The sequence below is a fragment of the Lathamus discolor genome, unplaced genomic scaffold (genome assembly GCF_037157495.1).
Source record: "Lathamus discolor isolate bLatDis1 unplaced genomic scaffold, bLatDis1.hap1 Scaffold_51, whole genome shotgun sequence".
In the NCBI taxonomy this organism is placed as follows: Eukaryota; Metazoa; Chordata; class Aves; order Psittaciformes; family Psittacidae; genus Lathamus; species Lathamus discolor.
Genome location: NW_027069376.1, coordinates 138,222 through 164,444, shown reverse-complemented (window position 1 = coordinate 164,444; position 26,223 = coordinate 138,222). Strand labels below are relative to the sequence as shown.

The window sequence follows — 26,223 nt, the reverse complement described above, 5'->3', positions numbered from 1 at the left end:
GGGCATCCCTGACCCCGTGCCTCAGTTTCCCCCTCCAGGAATCACCCAACACTGATATCCTGGCACTGACTTTATTGGGGGGGGGGATTTATGGTGGTTGGTGGCCATGGGGAGGGTCTGCTGGGCTGGTGGGACCAGGCCAGGATCCATCCCGAATGGTGGGACCAGACCAGGATCCATCCAGGACGGTGGACTTCATTGTTGGGGTTCTTCTGGGCCAGGGTCCATCTGTGCTGGCATCCATCAGGCTGGTGTCCACCTAGACCAGGGCTGAGCTCTGATGGCATCCATTGGGTTTGTCTGGACCAGGGTCCAACCATGGCACTGGTGTCCACCTGGACCAGGGTCCATCCAGACCGGCCTCCATCGCATCGGTGTCCATTGAGGCCAAGGTCCAGCCATGGCACTGGTTTCCATCTGGACCAAGGTCCATCCAGACCAGCATCCGTGGCACCAGACCAAGGTCCAGCCATGGCACTGGTGTCCACCTGGTCCAGGGTCCATCCAGACCGGCATCCATGGCACCAGTGTCCGTCCAGACCAAGGTCCAACCACGGCACTGGTGTCCACCTGGTCCAGGGTCCATCCAGACCGGCCTCCATGGCACCGGTGTCCATCCGGACCATGATCCATCCAATCTGACCCCCATCAAACCAACATCTGTTGGACAAGGCTCCATCCAGACCATCACCCATTGGGCCAACACCCCTGTAGACCATGCTCCAACCTTACCCGCACCCACCAGCCCAGGACCCACGGTGCTGATTCTCACTGCAGAGGAGAGAAGAAGCCACCATCAGCATCGCCAAGCCGCATCCAACCCTCGCGCTGGACCACGCACCCCAGCCTCCAAGCCTTGATGATGCCACCAAGGCCGGTGCTCACCTTGAAGCCGCTCCAGGTCTCAATCTCTTGGAACAAGGAGTTACCGGGACAGTCGGTGCGACCCATCTGCCGGTGCCCCCGGAGGGTGTAGTTGTGGTGGAGCCTCCCTGTCCTCACAGCGCAGGGCAGGAGCTGGTCCCTCACCAGGGCGATGGTGTCCGGGTCAGGTAAGGTGCTTGTGAAGTTTCCAACGTACCCCACGCCGTATCCTTTGCTGTTGTAGCCTTTGGTGTGGGCACCGACCCAATGCCACCCTCGGCCTTGGTACAGGTACCCATCGGAGCCCACCACGAAGCTGCAAAGCACCCACTGGGCATCATGAGGTTGGTGGTGATGGGCGATGGGACCGGGGTTGGTGGTGATGGGCAATGGGATCATGGTTGGTGGTGATGGGCGATGGGACCATGGTTGGTGGTGATGGGTGATGGGACCATGGTCGGTGGTGATGGGTGATGGGACCAGGGTTGGTGGTGATGGGCGATGGGACCAGGGTTGGTGGTGATGGGTGATGGGACCATGGTTGGTGGTGATGGGCGATGGGACCAGGGTTGGTGGTGATGGGTGATGGGACCATGGTTGCTGGTGATGGGTGATGGGACCATGGTTGGTGGTGATGGGTGATGGGACCATGGTTGCTGGTGATGGGTGATGGGACCATGGTTGGTGGTGATGGGCGATGGGATCGTGGTTGGTGGTGATGGGTGATGGGACCAGTGTTGGTGGTGATGGGTGATGGGACCATGGTTGGTGGTGATGGGCGATGGGACCAGGGTTGGTGGTGATGGGCGATGGGACCATGGTTGGTGGTGATGGGTGATGGGACCGTGGTTGGTGGTGATGGGCGATGGGATCGTGGTTGGTGGTGGTGGGTGATGGGACCATGGTTGCTGGTGATGGGTGATGGGACCATGGTTGGTGGTGATGGGTGATGGGACCATGGTTGGTGGTGATGGGTGATGGGACCAGTGTTGGTGGTGATGGGTGATGGGACCATGGTTGGTGGTGATGTGCGATGGGGTCATGGTTGGTGGTGATGGGCGATGGGACCGGGGTTGGTGGTGATGGGGTCATGGTCGGTGGCGCTGGGCTCTCACCTGTATCCGATGTCGTCCCAGCCGCGTGTGTCCTGGTGGAAGCGCTGCATGGAGCGCATGGCACGGGAGCAGGAGCGGAAGCTGTGGCACGGGTCGCTGGGGATGAACGTGTGGTGGATGAAGACCGACTCCAAGGGTAAGGTCAAGGCTCTAGGGGTGCCCCGGTAGGGACGGGCACCCCACATGCACCGGGGCACGATGGGCGGGCACTCTGCGAGGGAAGGGGACATGGAGCATCTCCATGGCGACATGGGGACGTGGGGCATCTCCTTAGGGACATGAAGCTTCTTCCGGGGGCTTGGGGACATGAAGCATCTCCTTGGGGGGCATGGGGACATGGAGCATCTGACCAGTGAGGGACACATGGAAGTGGCTTCCTGGGGTCCCTTCATCTAAAGGACGTGGAGCATCTGCTCAGGGGGGCCCTTGGCTGGTGGCCATCCAGAGGACAAAGCAGTGCCCAGGGACCCATTATCCTTTGAACACGGTGGTGGCCATCAGAGGACACATCAGTGGCCATCCAGGGGACATGGTGGTGGCCATCCAGGGGACATGGTGTTGGCTACCAAGAAGACACATCAGTGTCCATCCAGAGGACAAAGCAGTGTCCAGAGACCCATTATCAATAGGACACCGATGTTCATCCACAAGACATGGTGATCTTCATCAAGGAGGCACACCAGTGATGTCCATCCATGGACCAGACCAGTGCCCATCCGTGGACCACACCAATGCCCATCCATGGACCGGACCAATGCCCATCCATGGACCACACCAATGCCCATCCATGGACCACACCAATGCCCATCCATGGACCACACTGATGCCCATCCAGCGCCCACACCGATGCCCATCCAGGGCCCACAGCAGTGTCCCACCATCCCAGGCGGTGTGTGAGCACTCATCACTCCCTTTAGTACCACCTCCATCAGGGTGCCGTTGGGGACCCCCATCCCACCCAAGCCCCATTGGGGTGCAAAGTCCTCCCATCACCACCTCCCTACCCACGTAGAGCTGGGTGAAGTCCCGCGCCGCCCGGCCCGCGATGGCCGCCACCTCCTCCGGTCCCACATCCTGCAGGAGCTCCCTTGTGGGTGGCAGCACCCGCAGCACCCTCAGCATCGCCTCCACCTCCTGCTCCAGCTTCTCCGGCCCCATCAGCACCCCAAAGCCTTGCCGCCGGTAGCTGCTGCGGGGTCTCCCTTGCCCCGTGCTGTTGCCCATCCCATAGTAACCCCGGAGCAGATCAGCGAGCGGGATGGGTGCTTGGGCCACTTGGGCACCCAAGAGCACCCCATCCATAGCCCCATTGGCGACGGCATCAGGGATGGGTGACGGGGGTCCCAGGAGGGTGTAGTTTTGGGGGTCATCCACATCGTCCCAACAGCCACCGGGTCCCAGCGTGGCTCCATCACCACCCCGAGCCAAGAGGAACGATGTCCCCAAGGCCTCGGTGATGGTGACAGCGTAAAGAGGGTCAATGGGGGGCTCAAAGGTGGGGAAGGGCCACCCCGACACCCTCTTTTGGCCAACCTCAATGCCGGCAAGGAGGGGCTCAAGGGCCACGGTGGAGCCATCGGGTGCCAGCACCACAGCATCGCGGTGGAGGAGCTGGCTGAGGAGCACCCGTTGGTCTTGGCTGAGCACTGGTGGGACTGGGGGGGGCTCCCCCAGCACCGCGCGGCACCCAGGGGTGCTGCAGGCACCCAGCGCCCGCGCCAGCTCGGGGAGGGTCAGGTTGGGGTTGCCGGAGTCGAGGGCTTCTGTGAGCTCAACCACGGAGTCCATGGCGCGCGGTGGGAGACCTGCAAAGGGGACGGGGCACGGGAGGAGCACCCATGGGTGAAGGGGTGGCTGTAGGGCAAGGCAGGGATGGAGCATCCGTTGGGGTGAGGGAGGGGGAATGGACACGAAACAGGGGGAAAGGCCCCCAAAAAGGATGAGAGCTTCCAAAACGGGGTGAATGGACCCAGACTGGGGTGAGAGGACCCAAAAGAGGGGAAAGGATACAAAAGAAGGTCAAAAGACCCAAAACAGGCAGGAAAGGACCCAAAAAAGGATGAGAGCTTCCAAAACAGGGTGAATGGACCCAAACTGGGGTGAGAGGACCCAAAAGATGGTGAGAGGACCCAAAAGAGAGGAAAGGGCACAAAAGAGGGTGAAGAGACTCAAAACTGGGGGAAAGGACCCAAAAAAAGGACAAAAGCTTCCAGAACAGGGTGACTGGACCCAAACCCGGGTGAGGGGACCCAAAAAAGGGTGAAAGGACCCAAACCAGGTGAAAGCACCCAGAACCGGGGAGAAAGTACCCAGGAACAGGCAAATGCACCCGAAACAGGGTGAAGGCACCCAGAGCAATGGGATAAGCGTCCAGAGGAGGGCGCAAGCACCCAGGAAAAGGGTGAATACACCTAAAACAGGAGGAAACCACCCCAAAACAGGGCGAAACCACCCCAAAACAGGGGGAAAACACCTCAAAACAGGGCGAAACCACCCCAAAACAGGGGGAACCACCCCAAAACAGAGTGCCCCCCCTAAATGAGACAAAAGCACCCAAAACGGGGTGAATTCACCCAAAACAGGCCCAGAGCATGCAAAAAAGGACAAATGCCCCCAAAGCAAGGTGAAACCATCCCAAAACAGGATGAAAGTGCCCAGAGCAGAGCGACTGCACCCAAACCAGGGTGAATGCACCCGGAACAGGAGGAAGGCACCCAGAGGTATGTGAATGCAAGGTGAAAGCACCCAAAACAAAGGTAATGGACCCAAAACTAGGTGAAACCACCCCAAAACAGGGTGTAAACACCCCAAACGGGGAGAAAGCGCCCAGAAGAGGACTCAAGCACCCAGGAAAAGGATGAATGCACCTAAACCAGGGTGAAACCACCCAAAAAGGGGTGAAACCACCCCAAAACAGGGTTGAAACCACCCCAAAACAGGGTGAAACCACCCCAAAACAAGGCTAAACCCCCCAAACCAGGGCAGAGGCACCCAACCCGTGGGGTCCTGCACCTATTGCCAGCACCCATCACCCACCCCCCACCCCACCCCCCCGGGCACAGATTTGGGCTGGAATCACCCAGATTAGGGCAAATCAAAGCAACCAGAACCTGCCAAGTGGCCCTTGCCGTTGGCACACGTGTGTGGAGGCGTGCTGGGGCATGTTAGAGCGTGTGCTTGCGCACTGGGGTGTGTTGGGAGGTACTGAGAGATGCTGGGGCGTGTTGCGGCGTGTTGTGGGGTGTTGTGGGGGTGCTTTAGTGTGTTATAGGGTGCTTTAGCATGTTGTGGGGTGTTTTAGTGTGTTATAGGGTGCTTTAGCATGTTGTGGGGTGTTTTAGTGTTTTATAGGGTGCTTTAGTGTGTTGTGGGGTGCTTTAGCATGTTATGGAGTGCTTTAGCATGTTATAGGGTGCTTTAGCGTGTTGTGGGGTGCTTTAGCATGTTGTGGGGTACTTTAGCATGTTGTGGGGTTCTTTAGCGTGTTATAGGGTGCTTTAGCATGTTGTGGGGTGCTTTAGCGTGTTATGGGGTGCTTTAGCGTATTGTGGGGTGCTTTAGTGTGTTATAGGGTGCTTTAGCATGTTGTGGGGTGCTTTAGCGTGCTATGGGGTGCTTTAGCAGTTATGGGGTGCTTTAGCAGTTATGGGGAGCTTTAGCATGTTATGGGGTGCTTTAGCGTGTTGTGGGGTGCTTTAGCATGTTGCGGGGTGCTTTAGCGTGTTGTGGCGTGTCGAGGCGCGTCCCTACCTGTGCCGGGGCGGGCGCACACGCTCAGCACCAGGAGCAGCCTCAGGACCATGCTGCCGGCTCCGGGTCCTTCCCGTGCTGCCGGCGCCCGGTCACTGGACTTTGTCCCCACCGATGGCGCCGGGGCGGGGACACGGGCGGGGACACGGCTGACACACGCGTGTGCTGCGGGGGGGGAGCACGCATGTAGGAGGGGCCTAGGAAGGGGCTACACACGTGTGCATGTGTGCATACAGGTGTGTGCACACGCATGTGTGTGCCTGCGTACGTGCACGTGTGTGCGCATGTGCATGGGGTGCTTCTACATGTACGTTCATGCGTGTGCGCACATGCTGGGGGTGCATGCACATGCGTGTACGCAGGGGATGCTCGTGTGGGCATGTGCTTGTGTATGGGGTGCTTCTCCGTGTGTGTGCTCAGGAGGTGTGTTCCTATGTGCATGTGTGTATGCGTGTGTTTGCATGTGTGTGTGTGCACTGGGTGCACATGGAGTGCATGGACACACATACATGTGCGGACATATGTAGTGCACAAGGTGTGTGCATGCATACACATGTGTGAGTGTGCACACGTGTACATACGTGTGCATGAAAGTGAGCAGGGGTGCCGTGTGTTCCTACATGTGTGCATCTGCGTGCACCCATCTGTGTGCGCATGTGCCATCAGCACCCATGTTAAGGCACGATGCCCCCATGCATGAGGGAAGGGTGTCACAAGGACACGCATGTCAGGGCATGAAGCCCCAGGATACGTAGGAAGGGTTGATGCCTCCATGTCACGCATGTCAGGGCATGAAGCCCCAGGACACGTATGAAGGGTCGATGCCTCCATGTCCTACATGTCAGGGCATGAAGCCCCAGGACACGTATGAAGGGTCGATGCCTCCATGTCCCACATGTCAGGGCATGAAGCCCCAGGACACGTATGAAGGGTCGATGCCTCCATGTCCCACATGTCAGGGCATGAAGCCCCAGGACACGTATGAAGGGTCGATGCCTCCATGTCCCACATGTCAGGGCATGAAGCCCCAGGACACGTATGAAGGGTCAACGCCTCCATGACTCCCATGACACCAGCGCCACCGCCGTGACCCCGCGCCGGTGACACGTGACGAGGCGGCTCCGTGCCCTTTGCCCCGTCCCTTGGCGTGGCCCTGGCGTGGCCCTGGCGTGGCCCTGGCGTGGCCCCGGCTGCGGCCATGGCGCTGGGGCCGCTGCTGGCGCTGCTGGCGCTGGCGCTGGCGCTGGGGGCCCTGCGGGGCTCCCGGGGCCTCCTCACCCGCGCCCGGGCCACGTGCGGGCACCTCCGAGCCTTCCCGCGCCCGCCCTGGCGCGGCTGGGTCCTGGGGCACACGGGAATGGTGAGGGGGGGCGAGGGGGCAGCGACGGGGGGCGACGGGGGGCAATGGGGGGCAATGGGGGGCAATGGGGGGCAATGGGGGATAATGCGGGGGCAGCGACGGGCGGCAACGGGGGGCAATGGGGGGGCAGCGACGGGCGGCAACAGGGGGCAATGGGGGGGCAGCTGCAGGGGGCAATGGGGGGGCAGCTACAGGGGGAAAAGGGGGGCAATGGGGGGGCAGCGACAGGGGGCAATGGGGGGGCAGCTACAGGGGGAAAAGGGGGGCAATGGGGGGGCAGCGACGTGGGGCAATGGGGGACAATGGGGGGGCAGCGACGGGCGGCAATGGGGGATAATGTGGGGGCAGCGACGGGCGGCAATGGGGGATAATGTGGGGGCAGCGACGGGGGGCAATGGGGGATAATGGGGGGGCAGCGACGGGAGGCAATGGGGGGCAATGGGGGGGCAGCGACGGGCGGCAACGGGGGTAACTGGTGGACAATGGGGGGGCAGCGACGGGCGGTAATGGGGGATAACGTGGGGGCAGCGACGGGGGGCAACAGGCTGGCAATGGGGCGGCAATGGAGGAACAATGTGGGGACAACGGGGGGGACAACGATGGGGCCTGGGGGGGACAATGAACGGCAATGGGGGGGATAATGGGGAGGACAGCGAGGGGCGACAGTGGGGCGGGCAACAGCGGCCAAGGGGGAATGGGAGGGGAGTATAGGGGAACAACAGAGAGACAACAGACGGCAATGGGGCGGCAATGGGGCGGCAATGGGGGGGACAAGAGCGGATAAGGGAGGGACAACGATGGGATGTGGGGGGACAACGGGGCGGCAATGGTTGGGACAAGAGGGGGACAATGGGGGAACAACGAGGGGCGACAATGGGGGGACAAGAGGGGAAAAGGGGGAATGAGAGAGGACAACGGGGGGACAAGAGGGGACCACGGGGAGCAGTGGGGTGACAACGAGGGGAAATGGGGGACAACGCAGCAGCAACAGGGGGACAAGGGGAGGACAACGGGGCATGAGGAGGCACAACGGGGCAGCAACGGGGGGACAGCAGGAGGGCAAGGGGGGACAAGGGGGGCGACAACGGGGCAGGACTGGCGGGCAGAGGGGGTTCGCAGCTCCGGTGTCCCCAGGACCCGTCCCTTGTGCCCTGCGCAGGCCAAGAGCACGGAGGAGGGGCTGGAGCAGGCGGAGGCGCTGGCGGCCCGGTACCGCCGCGGCTGCCTCTGGTGGTTCCTGCCCTGGCTGCCGGTCCTGCGGCTCTTCCACCCCGACACGCTGCGCCCCGTGCTCACGGCCGCAGGTAGGGCACCAGCGCCGCCCCGCGGCCACGGGGCCGCATTGCAGCCAACGCTGACCGGCGCCCAAAGGTGCCACCATGGCACCCAACACCGACCTGCACCGGCCCCAGTGGCACCCAACACCGACCTGCACCAGCCCCAGTGGCACCCAACACCGACCTGCACCGGCCCCAGTGGCACCCAACACCGACCTGCACCCATCCCAATAGCACCCAACACAGACCTGAACCGGCCCCAATAGCACCCAACACCGACCTGCACCCATCCCAATAGCACCCAACACCGACCTGCACTGGCCCCAGTAGCACCCAACACCGACCTGCACCCAAAGGTGCCACCATGGCACCCAACACCGACTTGCACCCATCTCAATAGCACCCAACACAGACCTACACCGACCCCAGTGGCACCCAATACCGACTTGCACCAGCCCCAGTGGCACCCAACACCGACCTGCACCAGCCCCAGTGGCACCCAACACCGACCTGCACCCATCCCAATAGCACCCAACACTGACCTGCACCCATCCCAATTGCACCCAACACTGACCTGCACCCAAAGGTGCCACCATGGCACCCAACACCGACCTGCACCCAAAGATGTCACTGTGGCACCCAACACTGACCTGCACCCATCCCTATGCCACCCAACACCGACCTGCACCCAAAGGTGCCCCCATGGCACCCAATACCAACCTGCACCTAAATGTGTCACCATGGCTAGCTCCTATAGCACCCTATAGTGGCCAACAACCTGTCCTTGAGGGTCCCCATGGCCACCCAAAGGTGCCACCACCAACCTGGTGGCCTCCTTGAACCCAAACCCCGTCCTGTGGTTCTGATGGGTCCCCCACCCAAGGGACCCCAGCTCCCTCCTTGCCATGAGGCCACCCTCAGCCCTGCTCCCCTCCTGCAGCCGCCATCGCCCCCAAGGTCCAGCTCTTCTACGGCTTCCTCCAGCCCTGGCTGGGTGAGTGGGGGCTCACGGGTGCTGGACGGGGTGGGCAGCACCCATGGGTGCCCCATGCACGGCAATGGGTGACCCCCTGCAGGGGACGGGCTGCTGCTGAGCCATGGGTGCAAGTGGGTGCAGCACCGGCGGCTCCTGACGCCCGCCTTCCATGGGGACCTGCTCAAGACCTACCTGGGCATCTTCAACCAGAGCACCCACGTCATGCACGTGAGCACCCGTCCTGCCCCCAGCACCCATCCTGCACCCAGTGCCCGTCCTGCACCCAGCGCCCGTCCTGCCCCCAGCACCCATCCTGCCCCCAGCACCCATCCTGCCCCAAGAACCCATCCTGCCCCCAGCACCCATCCTGCCCCCAGCACCCATCCTGCCCCAAGAACCCATCCTGCCCCCAGCACCCATCCTGCCCCAAGAACCCATCCTGCCCCAAGAACCCATCCTGCCCCCAGCACCCATCCTGCACCCAGCACCCATCCTGCACCCAGCACCCATCCTGCCCCAAGAACCCATCCTGCACCCAGCACCCATCCTGCCCCAAGAACCCATCCTGCACCCAGCACCCATCCTGCCCCAAGAACCCATCCTGCACCCAGCACCCATCCTGCCCCCAGCACCCGTCCTGCACCCAGCACCCATCCTGCCCCAAGAACCCATCCTGCACCCAGCACCCATCCTGCCCCAAGAACCCATCCTGCACCCAGCACCCATCCTGCCCCCAGCACCCGTCCTGCACCCAGCACCCATCCTGCCCCAAGAACCCATCCCGCACCCAGCACCCATCCTGCACCCAGCACCCATCCCTGCCCCCAGCACCCATTCTGCACCAAGCATTCATGCTGCACCCAGCACACATCCTGTCCCCAGCACCCATCCTGCCCTCATCGCCATCCCCAGCACCCATCCCTGCACAGGACAAGTGGCGAGCAGCAGCGGGCCCCATGGGTGATGCAGTGGCGCTGGAGGTGCTGGACCAGCTCAGCCTCCTCACCCTGGACAGCCTCCAGAGATGCATCTTCAGCCACGAGAGCCACTGCCAGCAGTGAGCAGCACCCTGTGTCCTTTGGGACACCCTGGGGTGTCACCCTGTGTCCTTTGGGTCACCCTTGGGGGTCACTCTTGGGGGTCACCCTTGGGGGTCACCCTTGGGGGCCACCCTGTGTCCTTTGGGTCACCCTTGGGGGTCACCCTGGGGTGTCACCTTGTGTCCTTTGGGACACCCTCGGGGGTCACCCTGTGTCCTTTGGGTCACCCTGGGGTGTCACCCTGTGTCCTTTGGGACACCCTTGGGGGTCACCCTGGGGTGTCACCCTGTGTCCTTTGGGTCACCCTGGGGTGTCACCTTGTGTCCTTTGGGACACCCTTGGGGGTCACCCTGTGTCCTTTGGGTCACCCTTGGGGGTCACCCTGGGGTGTCACCCTGTGTCCTTTGGGTCACCCTGGGGTGTCACCTTGTGTCCTTTGGGACACCCTTGGGGGTCACCCTGGGGTGTCACCCTGTGTCCTTTGGGACACCCTTGGGGGTCACCCTTGGGGGTCACACTGTGTCCTTTGGGTCACCCTGGGGTGTCACCCTGGGGTGTCACCCTGTGTCCTTTGGGTCACGCTTTGGGGTCACCCTGGGGTGTCACCTTGTGTCCTTTGGGTCACCCTTGGGGGTCACCCTGTGTCCTGTCACCCTTTCCCCCCTTCTTTGGGTCCTCACACAAGGGGCACCCCTTACTCTGTCCCCTGCTGGGGTCTTCCTTGGCCTTTGCACCCATCAAGGTCACCCCATGTCCCTCTTGGGTCCGATCTGCTCTGGTTTGGTCCCCATCACCCCACGTCCCTTTCGGTGTCCCATCTGCTCTGGTTTGGTCCCCAGTGGAGTCCCCTTCAGGTGTCATTACCCCAGCTGGGTCCCACATGTCCCTATGGCCATGGGACCTTCTGCCACCCCATGTCCCCATTGAAGCTCCCATGCCCAATGGGGTGGCTCCTGTTGGACATCCCTGGTGGTCCCATGGGCTTTCCACCCCTCAAGATCCCCCCACCCCAACCTCTCCTTTTTGGGGTCCCCCCTTATTCCCTCACCTCAAAGGCTCTGGGTCCCCTTTTGGTGCCTCCATAAGCTACATCTCCCCATGCCCATTGAGCTGGACCCTGTTGAACATCCCTGATGGCCCCATGGGCTTTGCACCCATCAAGGTCCCACCACCCCAACCTCTCCTTTTTGGGGTCCCCCTTATTCCTCAAGGGCTCTGGGTCCCCTTTTGGTGTCCCCCATAACCTGAAGCCCCCCATGGCCTTTGGGGTGGCCCCCACTGACCACCCCTGATGGCCCATAGGCAGCCCAGCGAGTACATCGAGGCCATCCTGGAGCTGAGCAGGTTGGTGGTGCGGCGCCAGCAGCACCTTCTCCATTACCCCTGGTGGCTCTACCGGCTCTCGGGCGATGGGCGCCGCTTCACCCAGGCCTGTGCCACTGTCCATGGCTTCACCGCGGCTGTGGTGCAGCGCCGGCGCCAGGCACTCCAGCGCCTGGGCCACCAGGCCTGGCTGGACCAGCACCGCGGCCAGCGCATGGACTTCATCGACCTCCTGCTGCTCTCTAAGGTGGCCATGGGGTGGTGGCTATGGGGAAGGGTGGCCATGGGTGGTGGCCATTGCGGCTTGGTGGTGGCCAAGGGGATGGTGGTGGTCGTGGAAGGTTGGCCATAGGGTGATGGTCACTGTGGGGTGCTGGTGGCCACAGAGTTATGGTGGTGGCCAAAGGGGTGGTGGTGGCCATGGGGAAGGTTGGCCATGGGGTGGTGGCCATTATGGGGTGGTGGTGGTGGCCATAGAGTCATGGTGGCGGCCAAAGGGATGGTGGTGGCCATGGGGGAGGTTGGCTATGGGGTGGTGACAGTCATAGGAGGGTGGTGGTGGCCAAGGGAATGGTGGTAGTCATGGAAGGTTGGCCATAGGGTGATGATCACAGGCGGCCAAGGGGGTGGGGGTGGCCATGGAAGGTTGGCCATAGGGTGGTGATGGTTATAGGGTGGTGGTGGCCAAGGGGATGATGGTGGCCATGGAAGGTTGGCCATAGGGTGATGGTCATTGTGGGGCACTGGTGGCCATAGAGTCATGGTGGTGGCCAAGGGCATGGTGGTGGCCATGGAAGGTTGATCATAGGGTGGTGATGGTCATAGGTGTCCAAGAGGATGGTGGGGCCATGCGGAAGGTTGGCCATGGGGTGGTGGCCATTCTGGGGAGGTGGTGGCCATTGTGGACTGGTGGTGGCCGTAGAATCATGGTGGTGGCTAAGGGGATTGTGGTGGTCATGGAAGGTTGGCCATGGGGTGGTGATGGTCATAGGATGGTGGTGGCCATTGTGGAATGGTGGTGGCCATAAAGTCATGGTTGTGGCTAAGGGGATTGTCGTGGTCATGGAAGGTTGGCCATGGGGTGGTGATGGTCATAAGGTGGTGGTGGCCATTGTGGACTGGTGGTGGCCAAGGGGATAGTGACAACCACAGAAGGTTGGCCATAGGGTGTTGACCATAGGGAGATGGAGGTGGCCAAGGGGATTGTGGTGGCCATAGCGGAACGATGGCCATAGGGTGATGGCTATAGTGACCTGGTGATGGCCAAAGGAATGATGGTGGCCATGGGCAAACCTGACTGTAGGCTGGTGGCCATAGGGAGGTGGAGGTGGCCAAGGGGATGGTGGTGGCCATGGGGAAGGATGGTCATAGGGTGGTGGTCATAAGAACACAGTGGTGGCCCAAGGGGATGATGATGACCATGGGCAGACCCGGCTGTAGGCTGGTGGCCAGAGGGAGGTGGAGGTGGCCATGGAACAGTGGTTGCCATGGGGCAGGTTGCCCCTTGACCACCCCGTTCGCCCTCGGCAGGACGAGGATGGGAACACGCTGTCGGATGAGGACATTGCAGCCGAGGCCAACACCTTCATGTTTGCAGGTGAGGATGAGCCACCACCGGCCACCATCGCAAGGAGGTGGCCCCCATGTCCCCAAGCTCACCCCTTGCCCCCGCAGGCCACGACACCACAGCCAGCGCCTTGGCTTGGCTGCTCTACAACCTGGCCGGCCACCAACAGCACCAGGACCGCTGCCGCCAGGAGGTCCAGGAGCTCCTCAAGGGCCGGGATGTGGAAGACATCGAATGGTGAGAGGTCCCCATTGCCACCCCTTGCCCACCACTGGGACACCGGTGCCACCATCCCTTGCCCATAGGGAGGACCTGTCCCGCCTGCCCTTCACCACCATGTGCATCAAGGAGAGCCTCCGCCTGCATCCCCCGGTGACCGCCGTGTCCCGCTGCTGCACCCAGGACCTGGCCACGCGCGATGGAAGGGTCATCCCCAAGGGTACGGCCCCCCCAGCGCGTCCCCGGTGCCACCCCTTTGTCCCCTTGCCCCTAAGGTGGCCGTTGCTGTCCCACCAGGGGTCATCTGCTTGATGAGCATCTATGGGACCCATCACAACCCCGAAATGTGGCCCGATCCTCAGGTAGAACCACTCGGGGTTGGGGGCATGGCCATGGGGCGGCGAGACGTCCCCATCACCGTGGGTAGGGACAACCATGTCCCCATGGTGTCACTCCAGGTCTACAACCCATTGAGGTTCAGCCCGGAGAACAGCCAGGGACGGTCCCCATTGGCCTTCATCCCCTTCTCTGCTGGCCCCAGGTAAGCCGCGGTGGGGACACCAACGTCCCCACTGTGTGGAGGGGCGATGGACCCAAGTCTGGGTGTCCTGGGGGCATCTCCATCCCCATGGATGTTGATGGCACCCGTGGAGGTGACAGAAGGGGCCGTGGCGGCAGGAACTGCATCGGGCAGAAATTCGCCATGGCCGAGATGAAGGTGGTGGCGGCCCTGACCGTGGCTCGGTTCCGCATCCGCCTGGACACGGCGCGGCCGCCGCGGCGCAAGCCCGAGCTCATCCTGCGCGCCGAGGACGGGCTCTGGCTGGTGCTGGAGCCGCTGCCCAAGGGGCCCTAAGGGGCACCATGGGGACACCATGGGGACACCATGGGGGCATTGGGCCACCCCAAGGAGGAGAGGGGAATAAAGGTCCCGTGGAGGGCAGGATGCTGCGGTGTGCGATGGGGATGGGTGATGGGGATGCGTCCTCCTCTGTTGTGTGTGGGACATGGCGTGGGCATGTCCCTCCGTGCTATGGGTGCTGTGCATGGATGTGTCCCTCCGTGCTATGGGTGCTGTGCATGGATGTGTCCCTCCGTGCTATGGGTGCTGTGCATGGATGTGTCCCTCCGTGCTATAGGTGCTGTGCATGGGCGTGTCCCTCCGTGCTATAGGTGCTGTGCATGGGCATGTCCCTCCGTGCTATAGGTGCTGTGCATGGATGTGTCCCTCCGTGCTATGGGTGCTGTGCATGGACGTGTCCCTCCGTGCTATGGGTGCTGTGCATGGGCATGTCCCTCCGTGCTATAGGTGCTGTGCATGGATGTGTCCCTCCGTGCTATGGGTGCTGTGCATGGACGTGTCCCTCCGTGCTATAGGTGCTGTGCATGGGCATGTCCCTCCGTGCCATGTGTGACCATCCATGGACATGTCACCCCATGATGCGTGTCACCACCCATGGACGTGTCCCGCCACAAAACATGTCACTGTCCTCACATGGATGTGCCCCACCATGCCACATGTAAGCATTCATGGGCATGTCACTTCATGCCATGTGTCACCATCCGTGTTAATGTATCCATGTCACTGTACATGTATGTGTTCCCATATGTTGCATGTCACTGTACATGTATGCGTCCTCACATCTCATGTCACTGTACATGTATGTGTCCCCACATTTCATACCACTGTACATGTATGTGTTCCCATGTGGTATATGTCACTGTACATGTGTCCCACATGTTCCATGTCATAGTACATGTATGTGCCCAACATGTCCTAGGTCATTGTACACGTATGTGCCCCGCTTGTCCCATGTCACTGTACATGCATGTGTCCTCATGTCTCATATCACTGTACATGTATGTGTTCCCACGTGGTATATGTCACTGTACATGTGTCCCACATGTTCCATGTCATAGTACATGTATGTGCCCAACATGTCCTAGGTCATTGTACACGTATGTGCCCCGCTTGTCCCATGTCACTGTACATGCATGTATCTTCATGTCTCATATCACTGTACATGTATGTGTCCCCACATCTCATGTCACTGTACATGTATGTGTCCCCACATCCCATGTCACTGTACATGCATGTGTCTTTACGTCTCATATCACTGTACATGTATGTGTCCCCACATCTCATGTCGCTGTACATGTATGTGTCCCCACGTCTCATATCACTGTACATGCATGTGTTCCCGTGTGGTATATGTCACTGTACGCGTGTCCCACATGTTCCATGTCATCGTACATATATGTGCCCAACATGTCCCATGTCATTGTACATGTATGTGCCCAACATGTCCCATGTCATTGTACATGGATGCGCCCACCTTGTCCCATGTCACTGTACATGGATGCGCCCACCTTGTCCCATGTCACTGTACATGTGTCCCACATGTCCCATGTCACCGTACATGTATGTGCACCTCTGTCGTGGTTTAAACCCAACCACAAACCTCGTCCACTCACTCTCCCCCCTTCTTGCCCTCCCCCTGCTTCTGGAGGGACGGAGAGGAGAATCGAAAAGAATGCAACTCCCACGGGCTGAGATAAGAACAGTTTAGTAACTAAGGTGTAACACAAATCACTGCTGCTACCACCAATAATAATAATGATGAAGGAAATAACAAGAGGAAAGAATACAACACCTCAGCACCAGCTGACTGATAACTCGCCCCACTCCCCCCAGCCCAGCACCGACCGATACCTCGTCCAACCCTGCAGTCCCCCTAGCCCTTCTGGGTCCCTCCCAGTTACCTCCTGGGCATGACGTGCTGTGCTATGGAATACCTCTTTGGCTAGTTTGGGTCAGGTGTCCTGTCTCTGCTTCCTCCTGGCCTCCCCTCCTCCCTGGCAGAGCAGGAGGCTCAGAAAGTCCTTGGCCAGACCAAACATTCGAGCAGCAACTGAAAACATCGGCGTTATCAGCACTGTCCCCAGGCCAAAAGATCAAAGCACAGCACTGTACTAGCTCCTAAGAAGGAGAAAAATGACTGCTGCTGCTCAACCCAGGACATTATCCACCCCTTATTCCATACCATTCACGTCATGCTCAGATCCCACATCTTCAATATGCCATCACTCTTACATATATATATACATCTACATACACACAGAGAAAAAGATCATTTCTTAGTGCATGGACCTATAAAGCTGCTGAGTCCATCTGGTCCATGATGTCAGGCTCCATCTCTTGTAACAGCCTCTCAGAGCAGAGGAGGCTGTGTGCAGTGTTCACACTCGTGAATAACCTGGGCAATAGTGCCCATTGCTAAGTCCACCCCTCGATCATGAGTCCATCTCTGTGTCGCATCTCTGCCCTGATGGCCTGAAGTGCCATGGGCCCACCAAGCTCAAAATAATTCACTGTCCCCTTCAGCAGTTTCTGCAGCTTGTTGCTGGGGACTCCATAGAGCTGCCTTCCATCTCCAATGCTTCCAAAGCACTGGAGGGGCCCAGTGGACCAGATACTCGCTCATACTGTCCCACACACCCTGCCACTCATGACTGTCCAGCCTTGGGGAAGATCTCCTGGTCCTCCCATATTGTGGTCTAACCCTATACAAGACCCAAACCTGACTCTGCTTAACTTTCGAGATCAGACAAAATGGCTGTGGGTAGAACACCCTCTGTGTGTGTGCCAGCATGCTGATCCCCATCGCAATCAGCAGGCAGGTCCCAAGGGTACCCACAGGCCATTCAGACCCTTCAGAACTCTCCAGTGACGCTGCTGTGCTTGTCCCTGGGGCTGGCGCAGCTGCTGTGCTTGCCGGCTCTCCCACCACCAGCTTCTCTTTCCCTGGGTGCAGCTCTTCCTCCTCTGCCCTGCTGGGAAATGCTGCCTGGGCCCCTGCATCCTCCTGCGGCTCGGCGGGCGGCTGCCGGGGGACGCTCTCGGCCGCCGCGGGGCTGGGCTCGGCCGCGGGGCTGGGTTCGGCCGCGGGGCTCGGCTCCTCGGCCGCCTCCTCCCGCTGCTCAGCAGCCGCCTCCTTCCCGGCCTCCGGCCCCGCTCCCGCCGCCGCCTGCTCCCCGGGGCCGCTCTCCCGGGCCGCTTCCGCCGCCGCCGGCTCCCGGGGCCGCTCCCCCTCGGCTCCCCGCAGCCTCACGAAGACGGAGGCGAGGACAAGGGCCAGGGCGGTGAAGAGCAGCGGGACGGCCCGGTACAAGTCCACGGCCACATCCATCTCTCCCTGCTGCTGGAGCCCACCCGTATTACAAGTCACTGCCATAAAGTACAGTGAAACAAGAACCTTAGCCCAGGCCCCACACTTGATAAACACGAACACAGGGAAACCGGCTCTAGGTAATGTACTACACTCTGAAGCGCTGAGAGCAAGAGAAACAACTTTGAGAGCCAGTAAATCAGCACTGTGACGACTGTTAATCCGATCACCCCTGTCGTTATCTCAACCCGGGGGAGTTACATCCGCCTGATTTTCCTCCCCATCCCTCCGGGAGTGGGGGGGGTCGGGGGGTGAGTGGACAACCGGTGCGGATTGGTTTAAACTACGACACCCCCCACGTCACCACCCTGGCACAGGCAAGCCACCGTGTGGGCGTGGCCACAGCGGGCTGGGCAGTGGCTGACCAATCGGATGGGCGCGGCTGCAGCCCAAGATGGGCGGGGTTACCGCCAAAGGGGGCGTGGCTACGGCCAAAGGGGTGGGTGCTCGGGGCCGCGGTCATGTGAGGCGGGCGGCTGAAGCCGCGCTGCGGCGGCGTCATGGCGGCCCCGTCAGGTGAGCGGCGGCCGGGGCCTGAGGGGGGGAAGCCGGGCCCGGCCCCCGGCCCCGGCGCTCACCGGCCGGGTCCCCCCAGAGACCGAGCGGCTGCTGGGCCGCGGGCCCGCCTACGGCAGCACGGAGCCCCCGGGGGTGGCGGAGGAAGAGGAGCTGCGCCGCCGCCTCAAGTACTTCTTCATGAGCCCCTGCGACAAGTACCGGGCCCGCGGGCGGCGGCCCGTGAAGCTGGGCCTGCAGCTGGCCAAGATCCTGCTCGTCACCGTCCAGGTGCAGCGGGGACAGGGACAGGGACGAGGGGGCACTGGGGAGGGGGCACTGGGGGCACTGGGGAGGGGGCACTGGGAGCATTGGGGCACTGGGGGCATGGGGACACTGGGGAGGGGGCACTGGGGAGGGGGCACTGGGGGCATTGGGGCACTGGGGGCATGGGGACACTGGGGAGGGGGCATTGGGGAGGAGGGCACTGGGGGCACTGGGGAGGGGGCACTGGGGGCACTGGGACATGGGGACACTGGGGAGGGGGCACTGGGGACATGGAGACACTGGGGAGGGGGAACTGGGGCATGGGGGCACTGGGGAGGGGGGGCACTGGGGGCATTGGGACATGGGGACACTGGGGAGGGGGCACTGGGGAGGAGGGCACTGGGGAGGAGGGCACTGGGGTCACTGGGGCATGGGGGCACCGGGGAGGGGGCACTGGGGGCACTCAAGATGGGGACACTGGGGAGGGGTCACTGGGGACACTGGGGGGGGCACTGGGGGCATGGGGACACTGGGGAGGGGACACTGGGGGCTCTGGAATATGGGGACACTGGGGAGGGGGCACTGGGGGCTCTGGGGAGGGGGGCACTGGGGACACTGGGGAGGGGGCACTGGGGGCTCTGGGATATGAGGACACTGGGGAGGGGGCACTGGGGGCTCTGGGATATGGGGTCACTGGGGAGGGTTGCACTGGGGACACTTGGAATGGGGGCACTGGGGAGGGGGGCACTGGGGAGGGGGGCACTGGGGGCATTGGGACATGGGGACACTGGGGAGGGTGGCACTGGGGCCACTGCGGAGGGGGCAGTGGGGCATGGGGGCCACTGGGGATAGGACAAGGGGCAATGGGTGTAAACTGGAGCATAGGAGGTTCCATGTGAGCATCAGGAAAGACTTTTTCACTGTGCGAGTGCCAGAGCACTGGAACCGGTTGCCCAGGGGGGTTGTGGAGCCTCCTGCGTCGGAGATATTCAAGGCCCGCCTGGACAAGGTCCTGTGTGACGTACTCCAGGCTGCCCTGCTCTTGCGGCGGGGTTGGACTGGATGAGCTTTTGAGGTCCCTTCCAACCCTTGGGATTCTGGGATTCTGTGGGGAGGGTGGCACTGGGGGCACTGGGACACGGGGAGGGTGGCACTGGGGGCACTGGGATGTGGAGACACTGGGGAGGTGCTGATGCTCATCCATTATTGGCTGACGATGGCATGTTGGGAGCGTCTTTGGGCTGAAAGCGCCGCATTTTGGGCCCCGGTGCCCCCCGTGCCCAAGGCAGGGCTTGAATCCCGGTGGCCTTTGTCCCTGCAGCTCATCCTGTTTGGGCTCAGCAACCAAATGGTGGTGACCTTCAAGGAGGAGAACACCATCGCCTTCAAGCACCTCTTCCTGAAGGACTACGTGGATGGGGCTGAGGACTCCTACGCTGTCTACACCCAGCAGGACCTCTACGAGCGCATGTTCTATGCTGTGGAGAAGGTGAGAGCCACGCTTTGGGGACACCGAGAGGTGCTTTGGGGACACCGAGGTCCAGCCCCTCTTGGTGTCTCCTTCTCCCAGTACTTGGCCATTCCCAACGAGACCATCGGGCGCTATGCCTACGTGCATGGGGGCAACCACTCGGCCCTCCTCTTGTGCCAGCAGTACTACAGGAAGGGACGCATCGACCCGGCCAATGACACCTTCAACATCGACCCCAAGATTGTCACAGGTGGCTTTTTGGGGACCTTATGGCTGGAATTGCTCATCCCAAAGGTCTTGGATTGGGATTTGGGGGCTTGAGAAGGTCCCCGTGGGGGATATGGGGGGGCTTTGGGCTTCACTGAAGGTGCTTCTCCTCCATGTAGACTGCTTGGGAGTGGACCCTGAGGACCCACAGCTTCTTTCTCCAGAGCTGGATCACAGCTACAAGAACTTCACCCTCAAGTTCCACAAGTAAATGACCACCTCTGGGTGCTGGGGACACCCCATGGGCACGAGCTGGGATCCCAACAGGGGGATCTCCTCCTGCTGAAGCTGGAAAAGCCCCATTGGTTTCCAGCCAACTTGTGGGATGGAAACAAGTGCAACCATTGCTCCTCTAAAGGTGAAGACACCTTGGCTGGGGCACCCAACGAAAGGTGTTGGCTCCTCTTGGGTGATGTCTGACTCTTGGCACCGTGGTTTGGGAGGGTTCTTTGACTCTTGGCATCATCTCTTAGGGGTTTTGGGGTGTCCAAGTGGGCTGAGACATCCTGTACGAGCCCCACTGTCCCCTGCGCAGGCTCATCAATGTCACCATCCAGTTCAAGCTGAAAGCCATCAACATCCAAACCATCATCAACAACGAGATCCCCGACTGCTACACCTTCACCATCACCGTGAGTGGTGGCACCGGGCGGGGGGACATCCTCTGTGAGGACACAGGGACCCATCCTGCCCCTAGGTCCCGTCCTGCTCCCAATCCCATCCTGCCCCCAGGTCCCATCCTGCTCCCAATCCCATCCTGCCCCCAGGTCCCGTCCTGCTTCCAGAGCCCATCCTGCCCCCAATGCCGTGCTGCCCCAATGCCGTGTTGCCCCCAATGCCATGCTGCTCCCCTTCCCATCCTGCCCCCATTCCCATGGCTTTCCTGGGCTGTCACCGCGCTCCTTGTCCCCAGATCACGTTTGACAACAAGGCCCACAGTGGCCGGGTGAAAATCCGCTTGGACAACCGGGCTGACATCAAGGAATGCAAAGATCCCAGCGTCTTCGGCCGAGGTGGGAGCCACAGCGCTGGCATCTGCCCCTACTTTGGGTGCCAGAAGGGTGCTGCTGGGTGCTGAGGAGAGCCACGGTGCCTCTTGCAGGTGACAACTCCTTCAGGCTCTTCTTCGATGTCGTCGTCATCCTCGTCTGCTCCTTGTCCTTCATCCTCTGCGCTCGCTCCATCATCCGGGGCCTGCTGCTCCAGCACGTGAGTGCTGGGATGCTGCATCCCACCTCTGCGTGGGGATGGATGGAGCTGGGGTCTGGAGTAGGCCCTTTTCCCATAGGAATGCTGTGGGATGGGTGAAGGTTTCTCCTCGCCATGCAGGAGTTCAGCCGGTTCTTCCAGCGCCGGTACAACCAGAGCGTGTGCCTCTCGGACCGCATGGAGTTCCTCAATGGCTGGTACATCCTCCTGGTCATCAGTGATGTCCTCACCGTGATGGGCACCATCATGAAGATTGGCATCGAGTCCAAGGTACCCAAGGTCCTGGGTGCACTGGGGCTGCTGCCACCGGTGTCCCCATGCACCCAGGAGGGGACATTTCTGCATGGCAGGAGGCAATGAGCACCTATGGGTGCTGGCAGTGCATTGGGTGAAGCTCTCGTGGGTGGCTTTATGGTGGGGTTGGGGACAAGCATCACTCCTGATGGGTGCTGGTCCAGTAGGACCCCATTGGCAGCAAAAGGCAGGAGGCAATGGCCACCCATGGATGCTGGCAGTGCATTGGGTGAAGCTCCTCTGGGTGGCTTTATGGTGGGGCTGAGGACAAGCATTACTCCTGAGGGGTGCTGGTCCAAGTGGGACCCCATTGGAAACAAAAGGTAGGAGGCAATGGCCACCCATGGGTGCTGAGAGTGCAGTGGGTGAAGCTCTCGTGGGTGGCTTTATGGTGGGGTTGGGGACAAGCATCGCTCCTGAGGGGTGCTGGTCCAATTGGGACCCCATTAGCAGCAGAAGGTCCCATCCTGCTGCGGCCTGGTGGCCTGTGGCCCCAGGCACTGGTTGCCAGTGCCTTGGGGACCGCGTGGGGACAATGTCAGAGCCTGGGGCCCCTCTGTCCCTGCAGAACTTCGCCGGCTACGACATCTGCAGCATCCTCCTGGGCACCTCCACGCTGCTCGTGTGGGTCGGGGTCATCCGGTACCTCACCTTCTTCCAGAAGTACAACGTGAGTGACAGCAGGGACGATTCCCAATGCTGGGAATTGCGCCTGGATGAGCTCAGGCTCACCCTACGGATCTGCCTGTCCGCATTATCCCCATCCCGCTCTGCCCCATAGGATGCTCTATTGAGTCCCATCCCAATGACACCCTCAAAGAATGGTTTTCCTCTTCCAGATCCTCATTGTCACGCTCAGGGTGGCTCTTCCCAACGTCATCCGGTTCTGCTGCTGCGTGGCCGTCATCTACCTGGGCTACTGCTTCTGTGGCTGGATCGTGCTGGGTCCCTACCACGTCAAGGTGCTGCTCTGGGTGCATGGGGTGGCAGTGGGGCCATGGGTGCTGTCCCCATGGGGGTCGGAGTGTGGCAGTGGGGCCATGGGTGCTGTCCCCATGGGGGTCGGAGTGTGGCAGTGGGGCCATGGGTGCTGTCCCCATGGGGGTCGGAGTGTGGCAGTGGGGCCATGGGTGCTGTCCCCATGGGGGTCGGAGTGTGGCAGTGGGGCCATGGGTGCTGTCCCCATGGGGGTCGGAGTGTGGCAGTGGGGCCGTGGGTGCTATCCCCATGGGGGTCGGAGTGTGGCAGTGGGGCCGTGGGTGTTGTCCCCATGGGGGTCGGAGTGTGGCAGTGGGGCCGTGGGTGCTGTCCCCATGGGGGTCGGAGTGTGGCAGTGGGGCCGTGGGTGCTGTCCCCATGGGGGTTCCAGGGTGGCAGTGGGGCCATGGGTGCTGTCCCCATGGGGGTCCCAGGGTGGCAGTGGGGCCATGGGTGCTGTCCCTATGGGGGTCGGAGTGTGGCAGTGGGGCCATGGGTGCTGTCCCCATGGGGGTCGGAGTGTGGCAGTGGGGCCGTGGGTGCTGTCCCCATGGGGTCGGAGTGTGACAGTGGGGCCGTGGGTGCTGTCCCCATGGGGGTCGGAGTGTGACAGTGGGGCCGTGGGTGCTGTCCCCATGGGGGTCAGAGTGTGGCAGTGGGGCCATGGGTGCTGTCCCCATGGGGGTCCCAGGGTGGCAGTGGGGCCATGGGTGCTGTCCCTATGGGGGTCGGAGTGTGGCAGTGGGGCCATGGGTGCTGTCCCCATGGGGGTCGGAGTGTGGCAGTGGGGCCGTGGGTGCTGTCCCCATGGGGTCGGAGTGTGACAGTGGGGCCGTGGGTGCTGTCCCCATGGGGGTCGGAGTGTGACAGTGGGGCCGTGGGTGCTGTCCCCATGGGGGTCAGAGTGTGGCAGTGGGGCCATGGGTGCTGTCCCCATGGGGGTCAGAGTGTGGCAGTGGGGCCGTGGGTGCTGTCCCCATGGGGGTCAGAGTGTGGCAGTGGGGCCATGGGTGCTGTCCCCATGGGGGTCAGAGTGTGGCAGTGGGGCCGTGGGTGCTGTCCCCATGGGGGTCGGAGTGTGGCAGTGGGGCCATGGGTGCTGTCCCCATGGGGGTTCCAGGGTGGCAGTGGGGCCATGGGTGCTGTCCCCATGGGGGTTGGAGTGTGGCAGTGGGGCCATGGGTGCTGTCCCCATGGGGGTTCCAGGGTGGCAGTGGGGCCATGGGTGCTGTCCCCATGGGGGTTGGAGTGTGGCAGTGGGGCCGTGGGTGCTGTCCCCATGGGGGTCCCAGGGTGGCAGTGGGGCCATGGCTGTGCTCCCATTGGGATTAGACTCAGTGGGCCCATTGGAAGCTTCACCCTGGTGGTACCACGGTGGCTTTCGGGCCGCTTCCCAGCCTCGTTATCCCGTCCCATCACATCCCAGTTCCGGTCCCTTTCCATGGTGTCCGAGTGCCTCTTCTCCCTGCTCAACGGCGATGACATGTTCGTCACCTTCGCCGAGATGCAGCAGCACAGTTACCTGGTGTGGCTCTTCAGCCAGGTCTACCTCTACACCTTCATCAGCCTCTTCATCTACATGGTCCTCAGCCTCTTCATCGCCCTCATCACCGGCTCCTATGAGACCATCAAGGTGAGGCCTTCACCCTAGGCTCAATCCGTTGGGATTTGAGTTGGGAAGCATCAAGCAGGTTGGGAAAGAGCTGCCAAGGGCAGCACGAAGCCCATGGGTTTGTCTGTGATATGGGAGGACTTCCATGGGTGGTGACCCCGGCACTACCCTGCTTCCAACTCATCCCAACGTCCATCTAAACCTCTCCTGGAGGCTGTTTCCTCGTATCCCATCCCTTGGGATCAGAGAGCAGCTCCATCCTGTAGAGAGCAATAGGGTCTCCATTGCCCAACACGGCGGTGTCAATCCCATTGCGCTCATCCCATACCCTCACGCCATTCCCTAAGGAATTCCTGCCTCTTTCGCACAGCACCAGTGCGAGGGGGAGCCCCCCGTGTCCCAGCTCCACACCTACATTGCCCAGTGCAAGGACAGCCCCAAGTCGGGCAAGTACCGGCGCGACAGCACCGCATCCTGCTCCATCTTCTGCTGCTGCGAGCGGTGAGTGGGCCTTGGGGGGGGGGTTCCCAATGGATTCGGGCTTGGATTCGGGCTTGGATTCAGGCTCTTTTCACTCCTTATCCCATGCAGATCCCGGTGAGTTGCTGCACCCATGGAAGCCTCCCTGTGGGGCTCCCTGTGGTCCATGCCTGCACTATTGCTCCCTAGGGTGCTCCCCAGGGTGCTCCCCAGGGTGGGGGGATCCTTTTGGGCTCCTGGATCCCAAATCCACGTGGATTTCCTTCCCAAATCCATCCCATTCCTTCTGCTCTCCCCATAGGGCTCCTTTGCAAGACAACGCGCTGCTGGTGAACTGAGGCAGGACCCATGGGGACACCTTGGGGACACCATGGGGATGATGTCCCTTTGCCCCCCTCTGCTTTTAAGGTCTCTTATAGCTGCTTTTAGCACCCCAAAGTGGGGACGGAGATGGAGGGGACACGGAATGGATGCTGATGGCCCCTTTATTCCCGATGGATTTTGAGCTGCTCCCAAGCCTGGATGCTTGGCAGCCCCACAGGGGCACTTGGGACCTCTTGGATGTGGTTTCGGGAACTTTGGGACTCCTTGGAAGTGCTTTTGGGAGGGACCTGGAGCCTTGGAACTCATTGGAAGAGGTTTTGGGAGCTTTTGGAACTCATTTGAAGAGCTTTGGGAGCTTTTGGAACTCATTGGAAGAGGTTTGGGAGCTTTTGGAACTCATTGGAAGAGGTTTGGGAGCTTTTGGAACTCATTGGAAGAGGTTTGGGAGCTTTGGGACTCATTGGAAGAGTTTTGGGAGCCTTGGAACTCATTGGAAGAGGTTTGGGAGGTTTTGGAACTCATTGAAAGAGTTTTGGGAGCCTTGGAACTCATTGGAAGAGGTTTGGAGAGCTTTGGGACTGCTTGGAAGAGGTTTGGGAGCTTTTGGAACTCATTGGAAGAGGTTTGGGAGCCTTGGAACTCATTGGAAGAGGTTTGGGGAGCTTTGGGACTGCTTGGAAGAGGTTTTGAAGGGGACTTGGAGCCCTGTGCCCCCTTGGTTGGGTCCTAAAGGCGTCCTCGTTCATGGGCCGAGTTGTGGCTGGGCTCTGACACCTCGTCAGGGGCAGGGGGGGGGCCCAATGGGTGCCCCTGGGGGGGAGGGAATAAAGCGCCCTGGGAGATGAATGGGGCTGATGGGTGCTGCTGTGGGGACCCCGTGCTGTGGGGTGGGAGGGGGGTTCGGGTGCCCCCACCATGGGGGGGTCCATGGCGGTCACAGTGGGGCTGTGGGTGCTGTGTGTGTGTGTGTCCCCCCCCCTTTGCCACTCCCAATATGGCGCCGCCCCCACGACACACCCGTCGGTGTCGCCGTCTGATGACATCACCGCCACGCCCAAGATGGCGCCTCCCGCAATACACCCCTGCGCATTTCCCGTATGATGACG

General features: G+C 61.3%; 3 protein-coding genes across 7 annotated transcripts; 2 read left to right on the top strand and 1 right to left on the bottom strand.

Annotated features, from left to right (window-relative positions):
* Window positions 1-57: 57 nt before the first annotated feature.
* On the bottom strand, window positions 58-5,841 carry PGLYRP2 (peptidoglycan recognition protein 2). 2 transcript variants are annotated; one of them, XM_065664652.1, is made up of 6 exons: window positions 5,730-5,841; window positions 2,984-3,784; window positions 1,980-2,190; window positions 886-1,180; window positions 733-771; window positions 58-660 (listed from the first exon to the last, which is right to left on the bottom strand). In XM_065664652.1, the coding sequence occupies exons 1-5, from the start codon at window positions 5,779-5,781 to the stop codon at window positions 769-771; spliced, it is 1,362 nt and encodes a 453-aa protein (XP_065520724.1). In that variant the 5' UTR covers window positions 5,782-5,841; the 3' UTR covers window positions 58-660; window positions 733-768. The 2 variants fall into 2 exon arrangements, with proteins under 2 accessions (XP_065520724.1, XP_065520723.1); XM_065664651.1 differs by having other exon boundaries at window positions 58-638.
* A 746-nt stretch (window positions 5,842-6,587) lies between these two features.
* On the top strand, window positions 6,588-14,982 carry LOC136006638 (ultra-long-chain fatty acid omega-hydroxylase). Of its 4 annotated transcripts, none has more exons than XM_065664649.1 (12): window positions 6,588-7,089; window positions 8,249-8,393; window positions 9,307-9,360; window positions 9,443-9,570; window positions 10,272-10,399; window positions 11,685-11,952; window positions 13,236-13,302; window positions 13,380-13,509; window positions 13,578-13,711; window positions 13,789-13,853; window positions 13,950-14,032; window positions 14,869-14,982. In XM_065664649.1, the coding sequence occupies exons 1-12, from the start codon at window positions 6,928-6,930 to the stop codon at window positions 14,930-14,932; spliced, it is 1,428 nt and encodes a 475-aa protein (XP_065520721.1). In that variant the 5' UTR covers window positions 6,588-6,927; the 3' UTR covers window positions 14,933-14,982. The 4 variants fall into 4 exon arrangements, with proteins under 4 accessions (XP_065520721.1, XP_065520718.1, XP_065520719.1 ...); XM_065664646.1 differs by lacking the exon at window positions 14,869-14,982 and adding an exon at window positions 14,152-14,434; XM_065664647.1 differs by lacking the exon at window positions 14,869-14,982 and adding an exon at window positions 14,170-14,434 and having other exon boundaries at window positions 6,589-7,089.
* A 3,162-nt stretch (window positions 14,983-18,144) lies between these two features.
* On the top strand, window positions 18,145-25,862 carry MCOLN1 (mucolipin TRP cation channel 1). The gene is made up of 14 exons (XM_065664645.1): window positions 18,145-18,236; window positions 18,316-18,506; window positions 19,804-19,971; window positions 20,053-20,203; window positions 20,340-20,427; window positions 20,756-20,852; window positions 21,134-21,233; window positions 21,323-21,429; window positions 21,550-21,699; window positions 22,292-22,393; window positions 22,563-22,685; window positions 24,128-24,334; window positions 24,684-24,814; window positions 25,095-25,862. Exons 1-14 carry the CDS (start codon window positions 18,221-18,223, stop codon window positions 25,129-25,131), a joined length of 1,668 nt encoding a protein of 555 aa, XP_065520717.1. The 5' UTR covers window positions 18,145-18,220; the 3' UTR covers window positions 25,132-25,862.
* Window positions 25,863-26,223: the final 361 nt, after the last annotated feature.

Coding starts and splice junctions, on each gene's coding strand:
- PGLYRP2 (XM_065664652.1), bottom strand. CDS start 5,781: ATGGTCCTGAGGCTGCTCCTGGTGCTGAGCGTGTGCGCCCGCCCCGGC. Junction 3,785..5,729: donor GTGCGCCCGCCCCGGCACAG/GTAGGGACGCGC, acceptor TCCCCTTTGCAG/GTCTCCCACCGCGCGCCATG. Junction 2,191..2,983: donor CTTCACCCAGCTCTACGTGG/GTAGGGAGGTGG, acceptor CTTCCCTCGCAG/AGTGCCCGCCCATCGTGCCC.
- LOC136006638 (XM_065664646.1), top strand. CDS start 6,928: ATGGCGCTGGGGCCGCTGCTGGCGCTGCTGGCGCTGGCGCTGGCGCTG. Junction 9,361..9,442: donor CTTCCTCCAGCCCTGGCTGG/GTGAGTGGGGGC, acceptor GACCCCCTGCAG/GGGACGGGCTGCTGCTGAGC. Junction 9,571..10,271: donor AGAGCACCCACGTCATGCAC/GTGAGCACCCGT, acceptor ATCCCTGCACAG/GACAAGTGGCGAGCAGCAGC.
- MCOLN1 (XM_065664645.1), top strand. Junction 18,507..19,803: donor TCCTGCTCGTCACCGTCCAG/GTGCAGCGGGGA, acceptor TTGTCCCTGCAG/CTCATCCTGTTTGGGCTCAG. Junction 22,394..22,562: donor CCTTCTTCCAGAAGTACAAC/GTGAGTGACAGC, acceptor TTCCTCTTCCAG/ATCCTCATTGTCACGCTCAG.